This window comes from Spea bombifrons, chromosome 1 (assembly GCF_027358695.1).
Source record: "Spea bombifrons isolate aSpeBom1 chromosome 1, aSpeBom1.2.pri, whole genome shotgun sequence".
Taxonomy (NCBI): domain Eukaryota; kingdom Metazoa; phylum Chordata; class Amphibia; order Anura; family Pelobatidae; genus Spea; species Spea bombifrons.
The window spans coordinates 118,050,320-118,075,096 of record NC_071087.1 but is presented as its reverse complement, the minus strand read 5'-3'; the positions used below and the strand labels follow the sequence as shown (position 1 = coordinate 118,075,096).

The 24,777-nt window shown below is 39.5% G+C and overlaps 2 protein-coding genes across 2 annotated transcripts in view; one reads left to right on the top strand and one right to left on the bottom strand.

Annotated features, from left to right (window-relative positions):
- The window catches only part of RSPH14 (radial spoke head 14 homolog), a 67,317-nt gene that overhangs the window by 29,506 nt on the left and 13,034 nt on the right, over positions 1–24,777 (top strand). The window lies entirely within an intron of this gene.
- Positions 1–24,777, bottom strand: part of GNAZ (G protein subunit alpha z) — a 48,537-nt gene that overhangs the window by 21,204 nt on the left and 2,556 nt on the right. The window contains exon 2 of the mRNA XM_053470363.1: positions 8,537–9,834. Within this exon, the coding sequence (XP_053326338.1) occupies positions 8,537–9,259 (723 nt within the window). The 5' untranslated portion in view covers positions 9,260–9,834. The remainder of the gene's footprint in view (positions 1–8,536; positions 9,835–24,777) is intronic.

Genomic DNA, 24,777 nt, shown 5'->3' with positions numbered 1-24,777 from the left:
AGTGCTCACTTAAGGTTAACACTTTTGTAACTTAATGCATCATTCCTAGTAGTTGTACCAAATACTTTTCAGAAATTCATAATTGCTGTCAGGTCATGTGACCCAAAAAGCAGGCTCTGATAGGTTGTTGCCATAGAAACTGAAGTTCCTTGAATATTTCTCTATTCCTTTTATGCAATGCAAAAGGAATGCAAAAACACAACGAAAATCTCCATAGCTGTCCACAGAACAAAGCTTAAAAAATAATCCAAAAAGCAAATGATCTTGAGGGGCCAACTCAGCGCAACCTGATTTTTGAATGGGGTGCCTAGTTGTGGCAAAAACATATTATTACTCCATTTTATTTATAAAGCGCCTGCAGACTCCATAGCTGTACCATCTCTTATGTTGTCACTTTAGGATTTTAGACCCTTGTTTCAATACCCTCAAGCTACCACTAGCCCTAAATAATAACAATAGGAAACAAGTTCTATTATCGAGAAGCATCTGACTTTGATGAGTACAGTACAAATGTCAGTGGCGTTCATACGACCCAAGGCTGTCTGATGGACTTAATTATATCACACAATGCTTTAATGGGACATAGCCCAGTAGCTGAAATACTTAGCTATATAAGGAAAAAAGCAGATTGGCTTCCTTTTGCTAATTTTTACTGATAACATGGGGAATTAGTGGGTGCTACTACAAATGTTTTCCTCCTCGCATAGAATGATGTCCTGTCCCTCCTGAGCCCAGTCTCTGCCTTGGCTTCAGCTATCTTTTTGGGAAAGCTCTGACATCATTCCTGGCTGGCCTGTTAACAAGGATTTCCAGATTTCCTCTTTACATGGAGATACGCACATTGCAGGGCTGCATTAAAATCACTGCTCTATTGTAACCTGATTATATATATATATATATATATATATATATATGCAGAAAAAATTTAAATTTGAAATATTTGGCTGTAGCAGAAGGTAGTTTGTTCACCGAAGGGCTGGAGAGCGGTACAAGAATAAGTGTTTGCAGGCAACAGTGAAGCATGGTGGAAGTTCCTTGCGAGTTTGGGGTTGACTTATGCAAATAGGGTTGGGGATTTGGTCATAATTAATGGTCTTCTCAAGGCTGTGAAGTAAAGACAGATGCTTATCCATCATGCCATTCCATTAGTGAGGCATCTGATTGGCCCTAAATTCCTTCTGCAGCATGACAACGACCCCAAACATATAGCTATAGTCATAGGGATGCGAAATTCGTATCGTCCGACTCCTGGGACATGCAGTTCCCCGCGTCGGGCAGGTGTTTTTTTTATTTTATTTAGCCCTGCTGTGGGCAAGCAGCAGGGTTAGAATCCAGGTCCTCCTCTCTGGCAGCTGATGGACGTCTGCGCGATGTGCACAGAGAACCCCCGCTGCTGCCAGAACTTCTGCCAGGGCTTCTGACGGAGCGCCGGTGTGACATGACCTTTCAGTGCTCAGTCATAGAAGCCCTGGCAGGAGTGCCCGCCAGCATCAGCGGAGGTTGCGTGCATGGCGCAGACGTTCACTGGCTGCCAGAGAGGAGACAACCCCCGCTGCTGCTGGGGCTTCTATGACGGAGCGCCGGAGTGACATGACCTTCCGGCGCTCCGTCATGGAAGCCCCGGCAGAGTTGCCGGGCAGCAGCAGAGGTTGTCTACGCACATCGCGCAGACGTCCACCGGCTGCTCCCACTAGACACCAGGAAGTCTGGAGAATGGGGGTCAAGTCTCGGTATGCATTGGTATGTCTGGGGGGGGCAGAGTGGCATATCTGGGGGGCAGAGTGGCATATCAATGAGTAAGGTGCATTATGAATTAAGGGGGACCTTAAAATTTGTGTTGGTTTTCAAATTTCTGTTTGTATAAAGATATATTAGATAAAATACTGTTTTTACTATTCCACTAAAGTGTATTTTTTAAATATTGTTTTCTTTCAAATAGCACCAAACTATAATTGGGTGCGGCTTATAATCGGGCCAATACGGTATTTGATTTTTTTTATGTTAGCGCAGTGAGCTACTCAATACTAATTGACAAGATTCTGTTGGATATGAAAAAATATGACCAACTTTAATGATGTAGCTAGGAGTTGCAATTACAAAAAGAGGATAGAAGAGTTTAAGACTGTCTAACCCTTACATAGCATATTCTTGCATATCATATCATTCTAGCATTTCACAATGTAGCTCAATATAGACTACATAGAAATATATGTTACACTAACAGAATAATATTGCTTTGTAGACATCCTCATCCCTAGTTGTGATAATGATTCTCAGAAAGGGTGCCGTAAGTCTTTCTTCATTGGTGCTATGCCACTGTGGCATATGCCCAGGGCCCGTCATGTAAGCATTATCATCTGTGCTGCCAGACTTTTTTAGTTTCTTATATTAATATTTTGTATAAAAATCAATTAGTAAATAGACATTTTAGCCTGGAGCTTCAATGGAGTATGGCTTTTATGATATTAGTTCATGTCTTCATGGGTACAACCATTTTTAAGGGACATTACTAAGTAGCAGAAGATCTAGACCTTAGGTATATTTTTATTTGTTAATTTGTGAACAACTTACGGGCCCTCTTTAAAAGCATTCCTTGCGGCAAAGAGGTGGCTTAAAGTGGATCTGGCTCGCTCTATGAGTATGTTGAAGTGTCTTCACACAATGCTGCAGCAAATAGTCACAGATTACAATGCTACTGCCACCTAACAGTGACACTTCATTTAGGTACGAGCAAATGAGTCAGCGCTCATTACTAATCTAGTAGTCATCTGTATATATTATAACTGCATGCACTGTGCATCTTAATGGTGCAAATGTATTGCAGTCATGTGTGACTTGCTGAATGCTGCACAAACCATCACATGGTGCCCTCCTGCCTCCAACTGGGCAGTGGGAGCAACATATATTATGCCCTCCTATAGGCAACATTAGTGATGTAATTCTATATACTGATAACTAATGTGTTATTCCTGTGATCTATTTTCTGGGTGGGTTCTAATTTATATTTCTGTACAGGCTAGGAGACAAGTTGGTCTGAAATCAGTAGCTTGTATTGGCCTTTCCTTTGCTTCAGTATAAACCTGTGGAAGACATAATTAATAGGAAGGTGAAAAGAAATGGATGCCATTGATCGTTTGGTTAAAAATACAAATAGAAGCAGCTTCTTCAGCCAATCGTCATGGGTGCCTGATCCACAAACACTACACTGCTGTGAAAAGATTTGCTGTGTTTCTGTTGGCTGCTTATCACACAGCAGTACCAGGCTGATGCTAATTGAATGAGCTTTGCCTTAAAACAGCATTTGCCGTAGTGCATAACTCCCTTTGTGTTTGGGAAGTAACAAACTAAGCCCGATGGATCATTATCTGTTTTGCTGAAGAGCTTTGACTGCATTTTGTATTTGAGAGTCTAACAAGAAACAGAGATGTGGCTGAGAGCTCTGAAGCTTTATCCCTAACGCCAACATCATGGAGGGGGAGGGAGTGCAATGCCAGGAGCTCTCCAGCAGCCTACTCCCTGAAGGCAGTAATGGAAGACGTCGCTCTAATGCTGCTGTTTATGGGCTACTGAGCAGAACTGGGGCAGGAGGATATTAAGGAATATAGACAATGCACGCTATCAAAGTGATTACTGCATCATCCGGTATCATACCAGAGAAATGACTCATTATCCCTACCATATATCCAATGATAAATCTGGCACATATATACTTTCTACCCACAGACCCACTGACCGATCAGAGGCGCATGCTTTCTACCCACTCACATACTGACAACAGCCTACTACCCACACACCCACTGACCGATGAAAAACACGTATTCCCCCAAAAAAATTTAAAATAAAAAAGACAACAGATCTTTACACCCTACGCACATAAAAATTTTTAATTATCGGGGACAATATACCCATTAAGAAATCGGGTCCAATATAATTCCACCCACTGAGAAATAAGGGGCCCATGCAGGTTTATCTGATGAGAAATTAGGAATCTGTCCAATTCTATCCACTGATATATATTCAGAGAACCATACAATTCTGGCCACTGAGAAGTAAATGATTATATCAGAGATTCAAACAGTATATTCTATCCACCGAGAAATAGGGGACCCATACAGTTCAACCCCTTATTAATTAAAGGGGATAGTATACCCATTGATACATTAGGGCATACATTTTATCCGGTTTAAGGGACATTGTACATACCCCAGGCACACAATTTTTACTAACATATTTTACAGTCAAACTCTTAAACCGATGATATGCAGGGGTCAGCACCAACATTGATTATGGTGGACATTTACTGGGGTCTGTGGTGGACAATTTAATGATGTGGACCTTCACAAATCTTCCCATGAACACTGGTGTCCTAGCACAGACGCTTTGCCTATTCCTGATATGTCAGGGGCACTAACTGTACCCCACTAACCTACTTACCTGATATATCTGGGAAGCATATTCTAAACACTGATACACCTACCCAATGATATATATCTGGGAAGCATATTCTAACCACTGATAAATCAAAAGCACAAATTCTACTCACATTTACACCAGGGACACACATTATACCCAAACATCATCTAATGTATAAGGCATACAAATGATTTCTACAAAAATATTTTCATGACATGGACATATACCCTACCCAGAGAAGTTACATACAAACCACTCCACTATTCTCTGACTTTGTACATTATGGAGATACCCATCGTGCACTCAGTTACTATCTGACTGTGTGTTTCAGATGTGTGTGCACAATGTCCTATATTTACTCAGCAGTGAGAAAATCTCTCCAGAGATAAATCACATATGCTGTTCCACAGATCTGGTTTATAACGTACCATGTTTGCTACAGATTTTAGAATATTAACTGTTACAAAATGCTGTATTTATGGATTTATTCTCTGTGCTCTATAAATCTTTGCCAGGTGTATTTTGTGTACATGAGTAATCAGTAAATATCCCCGGTGTGCTTACCCATCTGACATAACACACAGTTGTTGGTATAATTTTCTAACATTATCACAGTTTTCCTGCTGGATATGAGGAGTGTGGATTATATGTCCCAACTCACAAGGATTTTGTCTTGTATGTGTGTGTTTTTTCTATAAATTAAGTATATATATATATATATATATATATATATTAGGCTACACATTTTTTTCACATGTGCGCCCATTCATTAAGCAAATATACTCAGTATATTGAGCAAGTATATACTCTGCAATACTCTGTTTGGCATGATACTGTTAGTCTTGTATAAAGCAGGTATATTACATTCAATTGCATTCATAGTCGGGAATGCAGTTTGCATAATCAATGAAATGGGCAAGGCCCTGGGTTGTGATATGAGGGGCTATCTTATGCATTGATAAGGGAAGACAAGTCCCATGGTGTAATGGATATGGTGTTTTAAGATGATCTATATCATGCAGACATCACAATAAAGCTTGTACTGAGGATGATGGTTACAGAGGTTGGAGTTAGTTAATTGACAATAATGGCTGACCATACTGGATTGGCAATGATAGCAGGTCTTATGGTCAATGGAGAACTACAAAAGCCCACCTCGTGGTCAGCAGGGGCATTTCCATAGCAACTCCCATATGACCAGGTGTTATTTGATTGGTTTAGACAAATGTACTCTGTGAGTCTATAAAGAAAAAGGGCTATAGAAGTAACCAGGGCTAGAGAGACTTCAGTCATGGGTTGATCATTCAACTGGAATGAGATTTTGTGACAAACAAGACCTAGAACTCTTGCAGATGCCCAGGGCCAAATGACCAAATGAGTAAAATGACCCGTCAGAAAAATAAACCCATACGATTTTAAACTAGTTTCCATTACATTGAATTAGATTGGACTAATGTGAGTCAGTCAATAAGCTCAGTCAGGGCTTAAGGTGTTCAACTTCCATAAACACATTTTAATATTTTTTACTGTAGTGCCATCAAGGACTATATTTTATATGTGTTGATTTTTCTTTTTAGTTTTTCATGTTTTCTTTTGCCCATATGACGAAGATGAGAATTAAAGGGCGTATTTTCACAATAATAGATGTGCATGTAAAGCTAAGCTATATAATGGAGTTATTAACGGTGCCCATGAAGGTGGACAGTGATGAAATACTATTTGCAAGGATGGATGGACATTGCCACCCTCCATCTAGCTGCTTTTGGGATTTGGGGCTGCTAAATTTTTGTTGTTTTTCTATTAAATTAGTTGCACCTGTATGGCTCTTTACAGAATAGTTTTGTTAGCTTCCGTACTTTCTCCTGGTCCTATCTTTGGGGAAAGCTAATTAAGCTTCGGCACCCTAACCAACACGATTTGCTTTTTTTTTTTACCTTCGATAGTGAGACAGCTGTGAAGGTAATGAATTCCCATGGTACTCAAGTGTGACTAGCAGGCAGTCATAATCCATCCACAAACAGCCATTATAGTATCCCACCCCCTAGGTTTTAATACAACACTCACATTAATATTTGATTGCTGTAGCACATACTATGGACTTGCCCTTAAACATATTTTTGACTGATCGCCTATAAAGTATGGATCAACAGGATGATATATCCTATTAACACCTAAAATGTAGGATGGTAAGTGGATGAACAGCAATGTATTGGGAGGATATGTTAATAGAACAGAGAATGCAAGGTATACATTTTATCTGTATTGTATCAACACCAAAAACAAAGTATAATGTGAGCTCCATTTTAGTAAAGATAATTTGTAAGTAAAAACTAGCTTGTATCAAACATGTCATAGCCCTTTACTACAGGAAGTTGTAATGTAATAGAACAAAGTAATAAACCATTCCTGTAGAGGCCAATCACACTCCCCAAAGAGTTTCTGGCAGTGATTTAATAAAGCCCTATGTCTGCTATGAATATTACTTGATATTTCATTGTACATTTTATGTGCACACATCTAAAGACAATGAGTGCTCCATTGCAGTCTGAGGCTCCTCTATTGAGGAGGTGCATTTATAAGGGGTATTACTGGTGACATTTGTTTTGTGCCCTGGGGACTCTGTCCTTGGTATAGACATTCAAAAAAAGGTCATTGATTTCCTGTCATCATGTAGAAATCACAATAATCCAAACCTCTGCCACACAAACATACTGTGCCTAGGATTTTATCAGCAGTATTTCTTCAATGAGTACAGAGACCCATCAGGAGGGGGTATTATATAGGATCCCAAACACACCAAATGTTTGCATGAGATGTAAACCTTAAGCAAACACTGTTTTATGCAACTGACCAGGTGTTAATATATCTTGGAGAGCCAAGTTAGACCCACCCAAGATGATATTTTGTGTCGCATTCCCGTTATTATAGCATTAACAATCCTAAATGGAGGGCACTGCTATTGTGCCGTGAGCTAGGTTTGCAGTTTCCATTTTTATATGGCCTTGTAAGTTTATGCAATAAAAACACACAAGAAACCTAGCGTCCTTGTAGAGTCAGAGGTACTCAAGGACTCATTCCCCAACACATATGCAATGTTTGGACAATGTTTGGTCTTTACTCAACCCTTCTGCAGTGGCAAGTGTGCTGGGCTCCTTGTGTTCCTGGTCATGAGTTGTACCAGTAGGACACGACATGGGTATCCCCTGAAACTGTATCTCACACATGCCAATTTATGTTCAGTGTATTATTTCCCTCAGCACTGCAAACGTATACAGCAGACTTAATTGTCCTTTTTTTAATTGGTTTGTGGTCAATTTGGTACTCTAATGGTTAAATGAAACGACTTTATGTCACAGGAGAGCAGTGCTTCTCGAGTAGGATTAAGCTTTTAGAAATGCGATGCTTTGCTGATTCTAACTCTATAGTCTTAGCACTCTGGGTTATGGATTAAATGGAAATTCTAGAATACTACGTTTATGTCTTGAAGCACCTGTATTGCATAAGTCACTCAGATATGTTCCTCTGACAGATGTGCAGTGCTACTGGCCATCGACTGCAGCTGACATTAGTCCAGTCATCAAGAGACAGATGTATTAGCTGCACCTTATTGACCTATTGTATCCATCTTTGACGCTCAGCTTTGCAGCTTTGTTTGTTTCCACTCTATTGTATTAGGCACATACACAGTGGAAAGTACAGTCAAACCTTAACAGATTGCAAGACTTTGCTACTATTTTTTAACATAATCATGTTTGCTTACTGATAATTATTACCACCTACAATCAATGTACATTCTTGATAACAATAATGTGACAGCCTTGTACTCCTCATAGTCATCTGCCTGCCTTTATTGTAGCATCCTAATCCAAAAACATATCATATATTGCTGGTACAGATTCCTAGGGTTATCATCATTCTGAGGTAGGATACGGAGGCACCTAATTATATCTGTTGTCTTTGAGTGGTCTGAAATACAATAGTTCTGTTAACAAATATCAAAATTTAAGTGATTTGTTCTTATTTTAACTGGTGTTTCTCTAGCCCAGTTCCCTAGCTATGACAACATACAACATCAGCTAAGCCTGATATTGATATTTCCATGCAATTTCCGGAACCCACTTACCGTCTGGTTGTCCTCATAAAGCTTCAAGTCATATCCACTGAGTTCCACACAGAATATTATGGCTGTAACACCTTCAAAGCAATGGATCCACTTCTTGCGTTCAGATCTCTGGCCTCCAACATCCACCATTTTGAATGTGAGCTCTTTGAAAGTGAACTTGTTCTCCACGATTCCTGTGGTCATATCACGAGAACGCAAGATGTCCTCTACTGTGGGGATGTACTCAATGGCTGCTATTCTGTCAAGATCATTAAGATAATAAGCAGCATTGTCTTCCAAGTGGTACTCATTGGAGCGACTAAAGCACTCCTGCACACCTGAGTCTGCCCACAGCCGCTTCATCACCCCTAGTAGTTCAGATGTGATTTCACCTTTACTTTCAGCTGGACCAGTCAAAGCAAAGAGCTGTACAGCATCATATGCTCGGTCAGGATTGTGGAACTCAATTTTGAGGGTGGCAAGTGCTCTGATGATTCGAGTTAGCGAGTCAATAGCATTGTAAATTATGAGGGGTTTATATTCCTTGCAGGCTTCCAGATTGAAGCCCCCGCTGTGTATGATTTTCATCTGCTTGACAATAGTGCTCTTGCCAGAATTGCTGGTTCCCAAAAGCAGAAGTTTAATCTCTCGTCGTTGGCGCTGGCTCTCAGAGCGCAGGTGGCGGTCTATCCTGCGTGAGCGCCGTGCTGCCTCTTTCTCCTCCGCACTTTGCCGACATCCCATGGTAGGAGGTTGCCAGAGAGATGGAGATTGCCCCGTTCTCTCTAACTCTTTTTCTGTCTGTTTACGTGTCTCCCACCTAAATCTCTTACTTTGACCAGAATTTTCTGTCTCTCAATATTTGTTTCTGGCAAGAGAATAAGTACCAGCCAATACCTGATGGTCCAATTAGGACCACTCAAAAGACTAAGTCCCAGCAGGGATCTGAAAATGAGAACCAATGTAACTGCAGACAGATGGTCTCCTCAGCAGATGTCATGGCACTCCCCTTTCCTGGAGGTAGCAGTGACACATTCCTTTCTTAATGAAAGGACGCTTCCCTTCTCCACTGTGCCACCGTATCCATCATATATCATTTTCTCCTCTGCATAATCGTTTCACCTCCTTCTGTCCAAAGGTAAGGAGTAACCTACTCATCTGACTCTGCCTCTCTTGCCTTTTTAATTGTATTTTCTGGTTACCATGGTAATCTTACTTGGTACAGCACAAGAACCTGTGGCCGCTGTCTTCTATATTCCAGTGGCCTTTTTGATGTTTTTTTTGGTTTCTCACCTCTTCTAGCAAAGCCAGATTTGCACCTGCCAGAGAAAAAGAAGAAATAATAGTTAAGTGTCTATATGTGTTGTCTTCTCATTTGTCACAACACAGGCAGTTGATGTTTATGATCTGCATAGACTTTCACATTTACAAAAGAGATTGGGGGTCTCAATGCAGCAGTAATGTTTCTAACTAAGCCTGTCCCGAATAGCCTGATTTCAAACCTTTCTTTGACATCTCTCATTCTCTCTCTATTTAGGCAAATTACACTTATATTTATCTAAGCTACAAAAACAAAGGATGTTTCACTTTTGTGGCTAGTATAGATCCTCAGAAGGGAAGAATTACGTAAGCAGGAGGACAGATATTGATTAATACAACAGACAATAGAATCTCTGGATGCCTGACATCTTTCCAACTCAACACCCGGGGTCATATTATATCGTCCATTGTATCAAAGGGGATCAAAGCATCCACTGCACTCAGCAAATGCAGCCAGAAGTATTCTAGAACGATGCACTCTCTGTGTCACACAACAGCACATCAGCCTATCTCTCATACACAGTCATTGAAATACTCTTTCTTCATTGTGCTTCTAAAGTATTTTCCTAGTATTGCTTATATGATAGCGTGCTGTCCTGTTACTCAGGACTTCAATATCTTTTATCTTACATTTTCCTTATTTTCTCCAAACGCACCCTCTCTTTTATGTGAAGTCTTTCTCGCTTCTAACTTTGCACCTAATTGTGAAATGCCATAGTAGGGCAACAGATGCAGACAAAAAAATGGTTGAACTCTGACCTTCAAAGTGTTTAACGATACCATCTACCTTCCTTAGGCACCACCTGGTAGTAGATACACATTTCTGGCATATACTATTTGTGTGTCCTTGTTAACATATGCGTGTAGCCTCTCTTAACCAAACAGCTCTGCAAAATACCATTAGCCGTTTATAAATAAAGGATAGTGGTCAATTATAAAGCAGCCTCTTGTCATTGTGATACGATTATTACGCATGAATTGAATGCTTAAAGCATCCAGCATCTCCTTATTCAAGATTTTTTTTAAAACGAGGTAAGATTAAATCTACCTTTTGTTATGACATAATCGCATAATGGCTTCAAACCATTCCTCATCAAAACAGGTGATGTCTTGTGTTTATGCTTTGTTGAGTGCTAGAAATAATTTTATTTTTTTTCCTAATTCTCTTTCTTGCAAACTAGATAAAAACAAATAAAAAAGTAACAGTGAGTATAAATATTCAATTACAATACTAGCTATGAAATCTAGTGGGAAGGTTTTTTTTATTGAAAGCTCTGTCATTAATATATTAAATTGTTGAGAGATGGACAATTATTTATTCAATAAGAAGCATTAGTTGACAAAATCAACCTTTTTTAACTTGGTATTAGTTAATGTTGCATTATTCTTTTTCTTGCTTTTTCTGCACAGTGCAGTTATTGATTCAAAATTTTACTCCATTAACCAGTTTTTACAATTTTGAGAAAAGGAGTTATACCCCACTAGCAGCGCACCTTCGATAAACATGTTGTACATCATACCTCCAAACATTTCAAATGACCAGAGGGGCAATTTATAAGGTTTGGTTAAAGACATGTCTACAGGATAGGCTTTACTAAGACTTCTTATGGCATTGTGAAATATTGCTTATTTATTCAATTTAGACACATGTGACAATTTAGAAGACTAATAATGTTTTTTTATTAACAATTTTAAATTATAAACCCATTGTCTGCTGTTTTTGTACCAATAAGGCTAGGTTTCCACTTGTTTTTTTTTTTGCTAAAAACGCCCATAAAAACGCCAATTCAGCCACACGGCGTTTTTTTGGTGAAAAAACGCTGCAGCCAGATGTTAGCGGTTCTTCAATAGGAAATCGCAAAATGCCATTTCCACTTGGCGTTTTTCTGTTTGGCGTTTTTTCAATCCTCTTTGGCGTTTTTCTGCTTTTTTGGGCTCTGTGGCAGTTTTTCAAAATCGCAGCATGTTGACACTCTGGCGTTTTTTGCAAGGAAATCTTGGCGTTTTTCTCCAATAGAAGTCTATGGGAGAGAAAAAACGCCATGAAAAAGCCATGTGGGTTTATTGCCTTGGCGTTTTTTATGGCGTTTTTTTCCACATTTACAATGCAGAGGATGGACCCAGTATCTCTGTGTCCTACGAGAAATAGGCTGAAAACAAACAGTTTCACACAAAACAAAGTCCTGGACTGGTTCATATTGAATTTTACACCATTTGGAACAAACATGCCATTACAAACAAACATACCCAACGCATCAACTGGATCCTGCGTGCCAAAAGCAACAGCAAACAATTTGCACCATCATTTGGGGCCAATCTTCCTAGAGGAGCAGACATTCGAAATAAAGCATGCCTTACAAACCACAGAAAAGAGACAAAAGGGTCTACCAAGTAAATGACATCAGGAGAGGGCAGATACTTGCCATTTATCCTAATCCCTTTTAGCTGGGTGAAACTTCTAACTTGTAAAGGCTGGAAAAACTGCCTAAGGTCAAAAAAAGCAATTTCCACAGAAAGGCTAAAACGCCAGAAAAAACTCCAGAAAAAACGCCAAAACGCAGGTAAATGCAGTGGCAGTTTTCTTGGCGTTTTTCCTGGCGTTTTTCATCAAGAAAAAAACGCAGGACAAAAACCCAAGTGGAAACCTAGCCTAATTGAGGCTTTTGCAGAGCTAGAAAATAAAGACATCAGGGCAGAAAAGAGGGACTGTCCATACTAAAAAAGGGATACTTCGGAGGTATGTGTACATGCATTTAGACCATACAGCATCAGGAATATTAGTGTATTTTAACAATGGAAATATTGTTCTCAGAAACTGCAGAAAACTCTTGTTAGCATAGATAAAAATCCCCTTATTTAATGTAGAAAAGCAGCAGTATACTTGAAATGCTGTCTTTTTGCATCTTAATTTGCCTTTACAGCGCCTCCAGATATACAGTACTATTAGCGGTTTCACACTAGCAGTTTCACCTTCACATTAAATCACTCTGTACTATTCCCAAAAGGCCTTGCTGGTAGTAGAGTGATTTCAAGGTTACAAGGACTCTTGTTTCTTCTACGACCTCTGTCAGAAATACAGAGGTCTTTTATTTTAGAAATCATCATGGGAATTAAGGGTGCTATTGGTGATCAGAACATATCAACTGCAAATGGAAGCATCCGGATACATCCCAAGTGTATTTGATTTGGAAGTCCAAATCCCTCTGTCCTTCTTCCTTGTCATGATGCAGTGATGTATTTACGGGTGCTTGAACTGAGTGCAATATGGAGGCGCCTGCAGTGATGCCTTCTCCTCGATCCTCCAGTTGGGGGAGAGGACGTCACCGGAGGCCACCATATTGCCCTCAGTTCAAGTTATGTGACGTTTGGAGAATTGGGGAGGGGACGTCACCACAAGTGTCATCACTTTGGTGGAAGTTCCTACTGGGTTATGTCTAAAGAGATGCGGACGAAGATAGCAGAATGCAGTGAGCAGAACACACAGAAGTGGAAATGGTCAGCAGAGAATGTATGGAAACATTTAGAATGAGAGAGAGATAATCAGAGTGTGAGAGAGTGAATCTGGGCATTCCCAAATTAAAAACGCCCCTGAATTTTTAGCTGAACCGAATTGGCAGGAAACAAAATTACAGTAAAATGATATGATGATGTCATCCCAGGGCTGGCTACTTGGAACTCTATCCTCCTCTCCTACTACTTATAGGAGGTAGGAAGGGCATATGGTCCTGACAAGGAGAAGGGATAGACTTTGAGGGTGTGGAGTGACCACAACCTTGGCAGGAATGGGTGGAACCCAGGCATGGAGTAGACTTAACCAAACACTGCTCTCCTGGCCAAAGACTGAAGACGCTAAACCAGGTGCCCTAGGAAAACAGTGTTTCTCCAGACACTTTGGGTGAAGCTCTGATGCTGTCTAGACAGAGCTTGACCTGTTTTGTTAGCAGAATAAAAGCAGGTAATTGTAAGTCAGAGGATTTTTTAGTGCTGAGTGTATTTCCCTTTTAATGTTAGGCTTATATGCGGCCTCTGGATCAATAAAAAAGGAATTGTCCCAGTTTTATGTGATAAGCATTCCCCTAGGCTCTATAGCTTTGTTTTGATGGAAAAAAGAAAGGGTGCAGCATGAAGCTTTGCACAGATTTATATATTCGAAAAGTCCAGGAATAGATGGCTTTTTACGCAGCCTGTGAAAAATGCAAAGACAAGATGCAGCTCACAGATTATATATATATAAATGTATATATACCATATACATTTACTGTATATATACCATATACTGTATATATTCCAACAATATATTAAATGCAGGATGTTAAATGACTATAGAGTAAGTTATGCAATTAAGGCAATATTTTATTTGAGTTACTAGATGCTGTTTTATGCTAGCTTTCTTACCCTTACCCCACCCAGTATCAATATATATAACAATGTAAAGGATGTTGACAGATATATATAAGTGTATTTACAATGACAAGTGACAAATGCAGCTCTATTTGCCAAGCCTGCTGTTGGAAGGATATGGAAATTACTAGAAAAAAAGTTTCCAGGATACAGGATCTACCAGAAAGGACTAGGTTTATCAAAACAGAGATTTATTCACGGCGGTTATAGGATTTTAGAAACCCAAAGCGTAAACATTTTGAAGTGTCCTCATCTCTTAATAGACATGATGAAAAAAGAAGGAATACGGTACTTAAGATCATAATACGTCAAAAGACATTATATAGTGCTAAAGATGTCTTTGTCTAACTCATGTCCCCCAACAGGGGTCCTGGCTGGATTTATATGCAGAAATGGTAACATACCTTTAGACTTAATGTTTTAAACATATATTACCCGGTCTCAGGAGTGTGAGAAGTATTGTAAACTGCTGGGGGGGGGAGGAGTGGAAACATAAACAAATATATTAAATGTATATGCGATAAAGTGCAATGTTTGACAGTTTTATACTCCAATTATCTGTGCGTAGTGTCAAGCATTAGCAGTTCACTTCTTTAATTCAAAGACAATACTGTTTCAGTCATTCAGCCAAGCACTTGAGATGGAGGCCTTTACACTCTGGCAGTGTGCCAAGAGGCCTCATAATCTGGATTTTGAGCATTTTGTTGGCGATTAAATGGATTCAGTGTTAGCTGTCTGTAGGGTTTGTGAGAAAAAAAACATTTATTTTTCTGCAAATGGTAAAATTAAATGTAGGTGGACATCTTCCTGTCTGGTAATGCCATACATATTAGCAGACACACAACACCATTATAGACTCTGGTTACTCGTTCATCATTGTTGGTCAACAACAGATTTTCACAGACTAGAAATAATCAGTCATAGTGGGAATACCGTCTGTTTTCAGCTTACTTTAGATACCCTAAGGGCAATACTTGGAACTACAAGTAAAAAGTTAATTGTGACCCAAAGTGTTGTCCGATGGCATTTTCCCTTGTCCGATTGTCACACATGAAGGCTGGCATTTGAACAATTAATTACAGCTAATTAATCAAAGAATCACAGCATATGTAGCATACACAACTTTCAATACATCAGTCTCCTAGCTTTCTGCCACATGACCACATACTAAAAGTAATCAGAAAATCTAAACGAGGCATGGTGTGACTTGCTTTAAGAATTGGTGGAAGTGATGGATAATGGATGATCTTACTAATGCTAATAATACAATATTATACTAAGCCTTTAAATATGCCATTTAGTGGGTCAGCTCTAGGTTGTGTGAGAAGTCACATCCTGAGACCAGAGTAGCAGCTTTGAGAATCAGGGTCAAACCCACAAAGCTGCTGAATGTGGCTATAAATGTATTCTTATATCTGCTGTGGTGTTTGGCAACTTCATGTCATAACATTTGAAACCAGCTAATGGCAGGATAAGGGAAATGATGTGTTTTCTGCTGGTACAGTTGGATACATTAAGAATGATGTGTGCTCTCCTGACCATAGCAGGGTAGCAGAGAGAACCTGATGTTACAGAGTTAATATTTGCACAGACTTAACATATGCAAAGTTGTAGTCTGAACTGGCATATTGGGGGTATAGGAATTACTGTTTATTATGATTGTGTCAGAGTTATAGGACACTATAGGGGAAGTCTATAGAATGAGGCTCTTGAGTGCCATCTTTCCTTCACAGTTAGTCTCCCCAACTTGCAGCCATTTTGAATACATGACTTCTACCATCCGTTGTTGTAAAGAACAGATCTGGGTCATAAGTGCTAAATGAGATGCAATCACAGGCACATTCCAATGGTTTCCATGCTGGTTGCATCAAAATTGTTCTTAGTCATCAGCTTTTAAGCATTGTTACTGATGCTGGTGAGCTTTCAGTTTTCTTTTCATTGTAAACTGCATGGGTTTTGAAATGCCATGGGGTTGTATCACTATATAAAATCAATCTTATGTAACACAAGAGCTGGTTGCAATTCTTTGTCTGCTCAGGCCCCTGAAAGCCTCATATTTCTATACAGACACAGTCCTTGCTGCTACACTGAACAATAGCAATAAAAGCTACATTCGCTGGCTCAGTGCCCTAACCCATCTTGTACTGTGTGCCATGAGCAGGTAGATGCCTCCAGCAAGAAAGTCATTCCAACCATCCTCCTGTCAGAGCCTGAGGCTGTTTTCTCAGCTGGTAAATTCTGCTGTGAAAATATAAAGTTGCCTTTCCACTTACTCTGAACAAGACCACCGACGCATATAATTGAAAATATATACAGGCGGGCATGGGTCAGAACTGGCAGAAGTGGGCAGAACTACTGTTCTCTTCTGTGATGCACCTGAGAAGGGGATCTTTAGCACAAAAAGGGTAAAACCTGACAGTTTCTGTTTGCTGCACTTGATTTAACCAGACCTATTAGTTAATTCATGTAATACAAGTACAGAGATCAAGGTGCAATGAGCAGCTCATTTAAGTATGTATACTTGGCTATACTGGATTGGCATATGTCCACTCCCTAAGCTTTCTGTGCCAGCCATCCTGGACCTTTGGATCACTGTCATAAAGAAAATACTAAAGTTGCCAGAGGAATGGGTGACCCCTTCCTTCCCTCCATGGCCAAAAGCCATTTTCCTTCTTGCTGCCTGATTTCTACAGCTATCAAACATATGTTTTTTACATATGTTTGATAGCTTTTACAAAGGGTTTTCTGTTGTATGTAAACATACAGTTTGTACTGTCATTTATTTACCACTATTGTCTACCTGTGGGATGTGTCACTGGAAAAGTAAAGAGCTTTCTCAATCATCAGTCTGTACAATAATCAAGTAAAATATGTCTCTCTTACATTACATGCCAAAACTGCTGCTGCTGCCACCGGATATATTGAACATTGATGAGAATATAACATTTCTCAGACATGGTCATTGAAGTTTTTGCTGCTTATCTCAGTTGGACTTTGGACATTCAAAACCGGACAAAGAGCACAATGTGCCAGAGATGGCACTGGTCACTTAATTGTGTGGTTTATGGATTTAACAATCATTATGCCATGCTATGTTCAAATACTGTACCCGGTGTGTCATTGTTTTATTAAACGTGGGAGGTGGGAAATGTATCTTGTTGCACATGGCCCTGGTACTCATTATGTTAAAATGTTTTCTGTTCTGCTGATAGATATTGTAAATATGCCAAATATAGTACTAGGGAAAGGGTTGTGAGTTTGCACACAATCATTTGGCAACTGAGCACTGCAACACAAACTAGTTTAACTGGCTCCTTGTTCTGTACATAAAAGTACAATGTAGTGCGGGATTTGGTGAGGATAGTCCTGCCAGCCTGGTCCTGAGCAGCCATGGGGTAGACTGTGTATGGGAGCAGCCATGGTGGGACATGGTTAGAACAGAGGAATGTTAGTTGGTGTTATTCATTATGACAGCATGCTTTCTCAGAATCTAAAGTCATTCTCAACAGAGAAAAATGTGCCATGGGAAGAAATGGACAATAGCCAAAATACAGCATAATACTACATAAGCAACGATAGGACAGTTAGTCCATGTTAAAAATATCCTTTTTTGGCTTTATCACCTAAGTTATGTGCCAAACGAGAGTGAAGCATAAAATTGTAAGTTGCAACTTCCTGACACAAAATTTACTCTCAATTCCGACAAGGAAACCAGGAAAAGCAGTTCTCTGTAAACGTCACAATTAACATATCATTCATTTGCTGCCAATCTCTCAGTCAGGATTTTAAACCTGAAAGCGATCGGAATGAAAGGTTACCACAGGTAGGAAAGAGGCTTGTTTTTTTTTTTTTGTGTGGATACTTCCATGAACACAGCAGTGAATGCCTTCCCTTTCTATATCATTAAAGAGAGTTGATTCTCTAAACTAAAAGGCAGATGTTCTCTCCCAGTAGCAGTCCTGAGTCACTAATGAAAACTAAAATGTTCCCTTTTCAGAAACCAAAGCCCTGAAATCACTTGGTAATTTCAAGCACTAAATTGTATGTAATATAGAGCACAAGATAATTGCACACATAGTATTTAAAGAACACGGCAATGGAGTGAGAACACTCAGCGTCCTATCTGGGCGTAAATGCTGACATCAGTTGCCTTCCAAAAGAATAGGAGCCGAAGCAGCCGATATGTCAGGATATTATCAGCACTGCGTACGTCATTCCACTATTTCTGTTCATCAGGTTTCCCTATCTTCAAAATATCTTCTTGGCAAAAACGTTTCTGTAGTGTGTGAGGGAGGTAGGGAGGTGATGCAGGAAGGAATTTCAATCACTTAAACATATGTAATGGGTTAATCTCTAAGGGGAAAGGAAACACTAATAAAGTTGTTTATTTAAATATTCAGCAAAAATCCCATTCATATGTCCAGTGCCATGCGTGTACATTGGCACAAATTGTCAAAATATGGAAAACAATTATATTCAACATAGTATACGCTTTAAGAGTATGTTTGGATCTGAAGGTAATAGGCAATCTGGCATGTGAGTTGCTGTGGACCACAACTCACATGATACACAGACAGGCTGTTTCTTAATGTTATATCTTTCTAACATGGCTGGGCATATCAGGTAACCGAAAACAGTACTTTAAGGCAAAGGGTGTCCAGATCAGTGGGGTTTTAAACAATTATACAGACCTATGAACACCTTACAGGAGAAGAGTATATGTAATAAGCATGTTTCTAAAAGCCATACAGGTTTCGCTTTGACAGTCTCATACAGGGCCGGCCCGACAATGGAGCCGAGTGGGGCAACTGCTCCAGGCGGCACTTTTGAAGGCCTTTTTTTTTTTAAGCGAAAGAGAGAGGGGCGCCGAGTGGTTTTCACTTACCAAGTTGTCAGTACCTGCTCCAGCGCCCTCTCTCTCTCCTCTGCGAGCCCTCTAGCTCGGTCTCGGTGCCGGCTTGTAATGCTGAGCGCTGGAAGATGACAAGCACCGAGGCACCGAGACCGAGCAGGGAGACTTGCCGCGGGGGGTGGGGGTGGGGAGGGTAGATAATGGGGGGATGCGGCATTGTAAACTTCGCCCCAGGCGGCATTTTGTCTTGGGCCGGCCCTGGTCTCATCCTTTCATGCACGCCTCCGCCTGTGTGTCTAAAATATTCTGAAGAAAGGTAGATATTGTATGCTTGTGCTTAGGTTCCTCTCTACCTAATGTATCGTTTTGTATTAGTCCTTCTAGTTTTGTCATTCCCTTTGAATATATGTATTGTCAGATATGCTTCGTAGATTGTTGGCGCTATATACATAAATAAGAATAATTATAATAATAAAGATGCCCCTGTGCCATCATCTCATAATTTAAAAAGCACACGTAGTGTTGGTAATTGGTATGTCTGTGTCTCTATTTGATATATTTGTCTACTGGAGACTGAACTATGCCATTTCTTACTGCATTCACAGTGCAAGAAAAGTCATTGTAAGTAAGGATACATTTTGTAGCAGGAAACACAGGCAAAAACAGCTGTTCTCCAGCTGTTGTCCATGGACCACTGGCAGCCTCTGTGTCTTTTCACATGCAGGAAGGATGGATATGATAGTGGTGGAAGGGTCAGCTAATACCAGTATGCATAGAGCTGTGAGTGTTTAAGATTAGAACAAGGCTTCCATTTTATTGTTTAGGTAAATTTACCCATAATTGCAACAGAGGGACTGGCAATGTGGGCAATAACTCCAGGGCCTCTCTGTATTCCATTCCTTTTGCTGGGTTTTTCTTCTTGGCCCCAATTCCCCAGCTCTTACTTAGATAATAGTTCAGCTATACATTGTGCTACTCAGATTGAAACAAAATGTATGTATGGACTTTATATTTTCATCTAAAGATTCAGTTTATATCCATATGGCTTCTACATATAAACTTTAACTGCACATGCATGAGGGCTGATCACAGAACTTTAATTCATACATGTAAATCATGCCTAGTGGAGAAGCAGAGAAGTCCATCCTAAGATACCTTTTCATCCATGTACCTGTGTTGGATTGCCCCTGTTTTTCCTTAGTTTAGTTCTCCTTAGGGAGAACAAATGAGGTTGGAAGGGATTGAAGTCTGGTATTCCAATAGAGAGATACAATTTGGGTCCAATTTCTTAAAACATCTGACTATTTTTCTACTTCACCCTGCCTCTAGCAGAGGGTATAATGTGGTGACATAGAGACTAAGCAGGGTTAGCGATGTCACTATATGGCCCCAGTAGGCAGTGCACTACTGCCTTGTGCAAAATAACTGGTGCCACCACCTCCCGCATACTACTGTTGTCAGGAATAGTGAGCACATTGCTAGATAACTTAATATCAATGTAAAGTGAAGTTTATAAATAATTAATGCATATATTGGAACGTTACAATTATGCTTAGTTGAGGAAGATTGGCACAGGTTGCATGTTCCAAACAATGGCTATGCTAAGATGGACACATTAAAGTTAACTATGTAGGATAGATAGATAGATAGATAGATAGATAGATAGATAGATAGATAGATAGATAGATAGATAGAGATAGGTTTTGACCAACTGTATATTACTGTCTATATGTTTAGAATGTGATGTCATCCAAGTCCCTGTTGGTGTAATGGTCAGGTATCCCAATACTTTTATCCATATAGTGTAAATTCAAATCTCAAATCATGTGAACTGGACTAAGGATGTGTTTGATGTGTACACTTGTGAGTACGTGCGTATGTAAATGCGAATTTGTGAGTGGGTTATGATGCAGGCCTGAGGGAAAAGCATATAATGGAGTAGGGGATCTGCCTGGGGTATTACACAGAGACTGAGCATATGACAAGGCAAGATATTTGACAGAAGGCTGGGGCAAGGATCTGACAAGGTGGGAATATGACACAAGGGAGATGTAATGGTGAGTTGTAAAACAGGAGATGTAATAATGGGGGTTAAACCAAGACAAAAGAGATGAGTAGTTTAATGGGAGAAAAAAAACCAATAGGGGGAGACATAAAGGAGGGGAATAATAAAAAATACAAAATGGAATAGTAAAGGAAGATTTTAATCCAAAAAGAAATGAGTACAAAGTAAATAGTAAAGTGTAAAAAAGACAAGGGAGAAGAAGGAGAGAGTTGATAAAAAAATAAATTGGGAGACATCAATGATGCTGGGAAAATCTCTATAATGTTAAATGTTTTCAAGCTACCAGCTATCTTGCACCATTAGCTCACTAGTTCAGCAACTACCATGGCTGCAACCCCTTCTGACTCCTAAAAAAGCATGCTTTCTCGTAAAATAATCCATATGACACTCAAATTCTACACAGATTTGGCTATCCTTGTTTTAATGCACTCGACTATGTGCTAGTGATAACAACTGCAACCTGTTTCAGACATCAGACTTTCATGGAACATCAAGGTGGCTGCCCTACATCTATCATTTTAGCTGTATAGAGAAAAAAACACTTTTCTCTATTTTCATCATCCTCCCCTTTTGGGGGGTTATATTGTATTAGGTTATTATTATTATTATTATTATTAAGGATGACTATAATATTTTTATTTTAATATAGAATAGACTACTGTTCAGTTGCCCTATATAAAACTGTTTCAATGCAAGTATAATTGTCCAATATTCGAACAACTGTTTCTTTTTTTAAGGACTAAATCTCTAATAGTGTCAGTAAGCTAATAATAGGCTCAGCGGTTTAACCCTGCAAAACCAGAAGGTTGAGCAGTGCATTACTAAGGCTTAAAGAGTGAAAAAAATTGCCCAAGTATTCTTATATGACATCAAATTGGTTGTTAGTTTTCCCAAAATAATGATTTTACTCTCTTGTGTTTTTGTTCAGATGTCGACTTTGGGATAAGTAATGGGAAAAGTAAGACAAGACAGTGTACAGTGGGGTTAGTTGCAAAGTACACAAAATATTTTTGTGTGCAAAAGCAGTTTTCAGCAACCTTAGTTCTCCATCTGTGTAAGGATAATAGCATTTTACAATATTTTTTTATTATGTTTAAGTTAAAATAACAAAACAGATGGCTGATGATTAAGTACTAACAGATGTAGACCAGAGATGGCCCCAAATATTTAATAGGAAAATTAATAACGGGCAACTAATAGTTTGGTGCGAAATCAACTGGACATTAGTTAGCATTGATAAATCAGCATAAAGGCTGGTAATGATATTGGATAGATCCTTGCTGGCATCTATACAGCATGTTGGTATTCTTTTGGGCTATCCAAAAGGGGTCGATCACACAAGCTTGGGAAACAGTCATAACAAAAATGAATGAATTTAATGGCACCTGAAAAGATGTTACTGAAACGGCATTAAACAAGGAGCAATGATTGAGAGAAGGAAGCCCAGGCGGAGATATATGCAAGGTTTGGCATCAAGAGAAAGAAGCACAGATATATGAAATGTTATTGTCGGTACTTTCTCTATATTCCAGTGTCTTGCAGATATGCCCCACCCATTCCCAAACTTACCCTCTGTACATTGGAGGCTTACCAATTTGTGCTCCCATTGTCTATGGAGTAGTCTGCTTTTGCACAGATAACCAGCGCTGCCGCCTGGCTGACATCAGGTAGACTTCTCAAGTAACGTGAGTAAGCACCAGGTGAAATTCTGCTCATGTTACAGAAAAGCAAAATATTTTCCTCCACTGATCCCTTGAAAAAAACATTACTATCCCTTTAATACATTCTCATAAGCTTCAATTTACCTAATTGAAAAATTATACACTGTTCTGCAAAACATTATTGGTACAAAAAAAGACAATATCCTCCATAGTTCTTCTGCAGCTTCAAGACCCTTTATAATGGAATGAAGTAATAAGCCTGGTGTATAAGGCCCATCCAGTGAATAGCAGAGAACAGATATAATGTACCGTATGCAGATCTATAGATACAGCTATATATCTATATGTCTGTATCTCAGATGTATGCTTTCATAAAGGCAAATTCATCTACCCATGTGCACCCTCATTCAGTCACACGAATCACACGATACATATCTATCACACCAGGCCAACTGGAAAGAGGCTAGACTCCCGAAGAAGAAGAAAAACAATAGTCAATACAGAATAAAAAGCTGTCCATGTGTTTTTAATGGAAAAAACAACTTGGTAGGTTTTAAGATCGTACTGCATCTGTATTAGCAATTATACCAGTTCTATTAAGGAGGTAGTAGAAGCATTATTTAACACTCATCTACAGACACCAGACAAGCCAGAAATCTCACGGTGCTGGCACAAACACAAGGGATTCTGGGTAGGTGCATGCAAATAAGGTCAACAATGATCACCTTTTGCCTCTATATCCACTTTATATATGGATCCCTTGAAAGTAATTGCCCGCTGCACAGGACAGCCTTTAGACAAAACTCGGAAAGAGGTGCAGTAGCCAGATCACCACTCATGGACAGCTGTTTCATCCTTAATGGGATTCGTCAGCATGAGGATCCATGTATAAAGTGGATATGGAGGCAAAAGGTGATCATTGTTGACCTTATTTGCATGCGCCTACCCATAATCCCTTGTGGTTGTGGCAGCACCATGAGATTTCTGAGGGGAAAAACAAGGCTTCTGGCTTGTCTGGTGTCTGTAGATGAGTGTTTAATAATGCTTCTACTACCCCCTCAATTTTAGTGGAAGGGGTTTCCCATCACCTTTACCCACCATAACTTATTTAATGGTATACCAGTACTATTGTTAGACACAAAAGTCTTTTTGTGTAATGACCACAAAACACTAAAGTGAAGAAAGAAAATGCTAGAGGACTTTGCCAATGCACACCAATTCCTAGCACTATGTATAAAACAAATACAGTTTGTTATGTACAAATAATGAAACTCCACCGACTTATACAAAGCAAGGTCAAATTGCTATTTCTTAATTTCCTGACCATCCCCCACCCCCTCAGAAATTCCATGTTTTTCTTGGTAAAAGCAGGTCGCTGATTTCAAAGAGCAAAGTAGCTCTGTTGCTGGTCGCACCATAGCGCTGGTACCCTGCTGAGCTGACAGGTGTCAGCTTCATCACGGCTGGATTTTATTCTCCTGCGTTAATAAAACGTGTTAGGTATTACGTATACGATAATTCACAGCAGGGGACTTTTACTGCTTCATAATCTTTGATTATTTCAACATAACTAGCTCTTGTGCTTAGCACTTCCTTCGTGTCAGAGTATTTCACCCCTCTTATTTCTAATTCCACAATGCCATTTTAAGCTTTAATCATATTGCATATTTGTGTCCAATAAATGGGACATGCCAAAGGAAAGACAACCTTCCCAGAAGGGAGACAGTTTAATTAGCAGATGTGCCACCAATGCTACTGGCACAATGCGCATCAAAGCATCTTGGTTGAAATGTATTATCACAAACCCCTCCAAAACCAATTGAAATCCCCGTAGGGCAACATATAGGCAGTTTTTGGACTCTGGATCAATGTAGGGTAATTTGAATGCAAAGTGGTGGCATTATTGCAATCTCCTTAGCAACCAATGTTTGTGCTTTTATCATCTGATCTTTACACATACCCC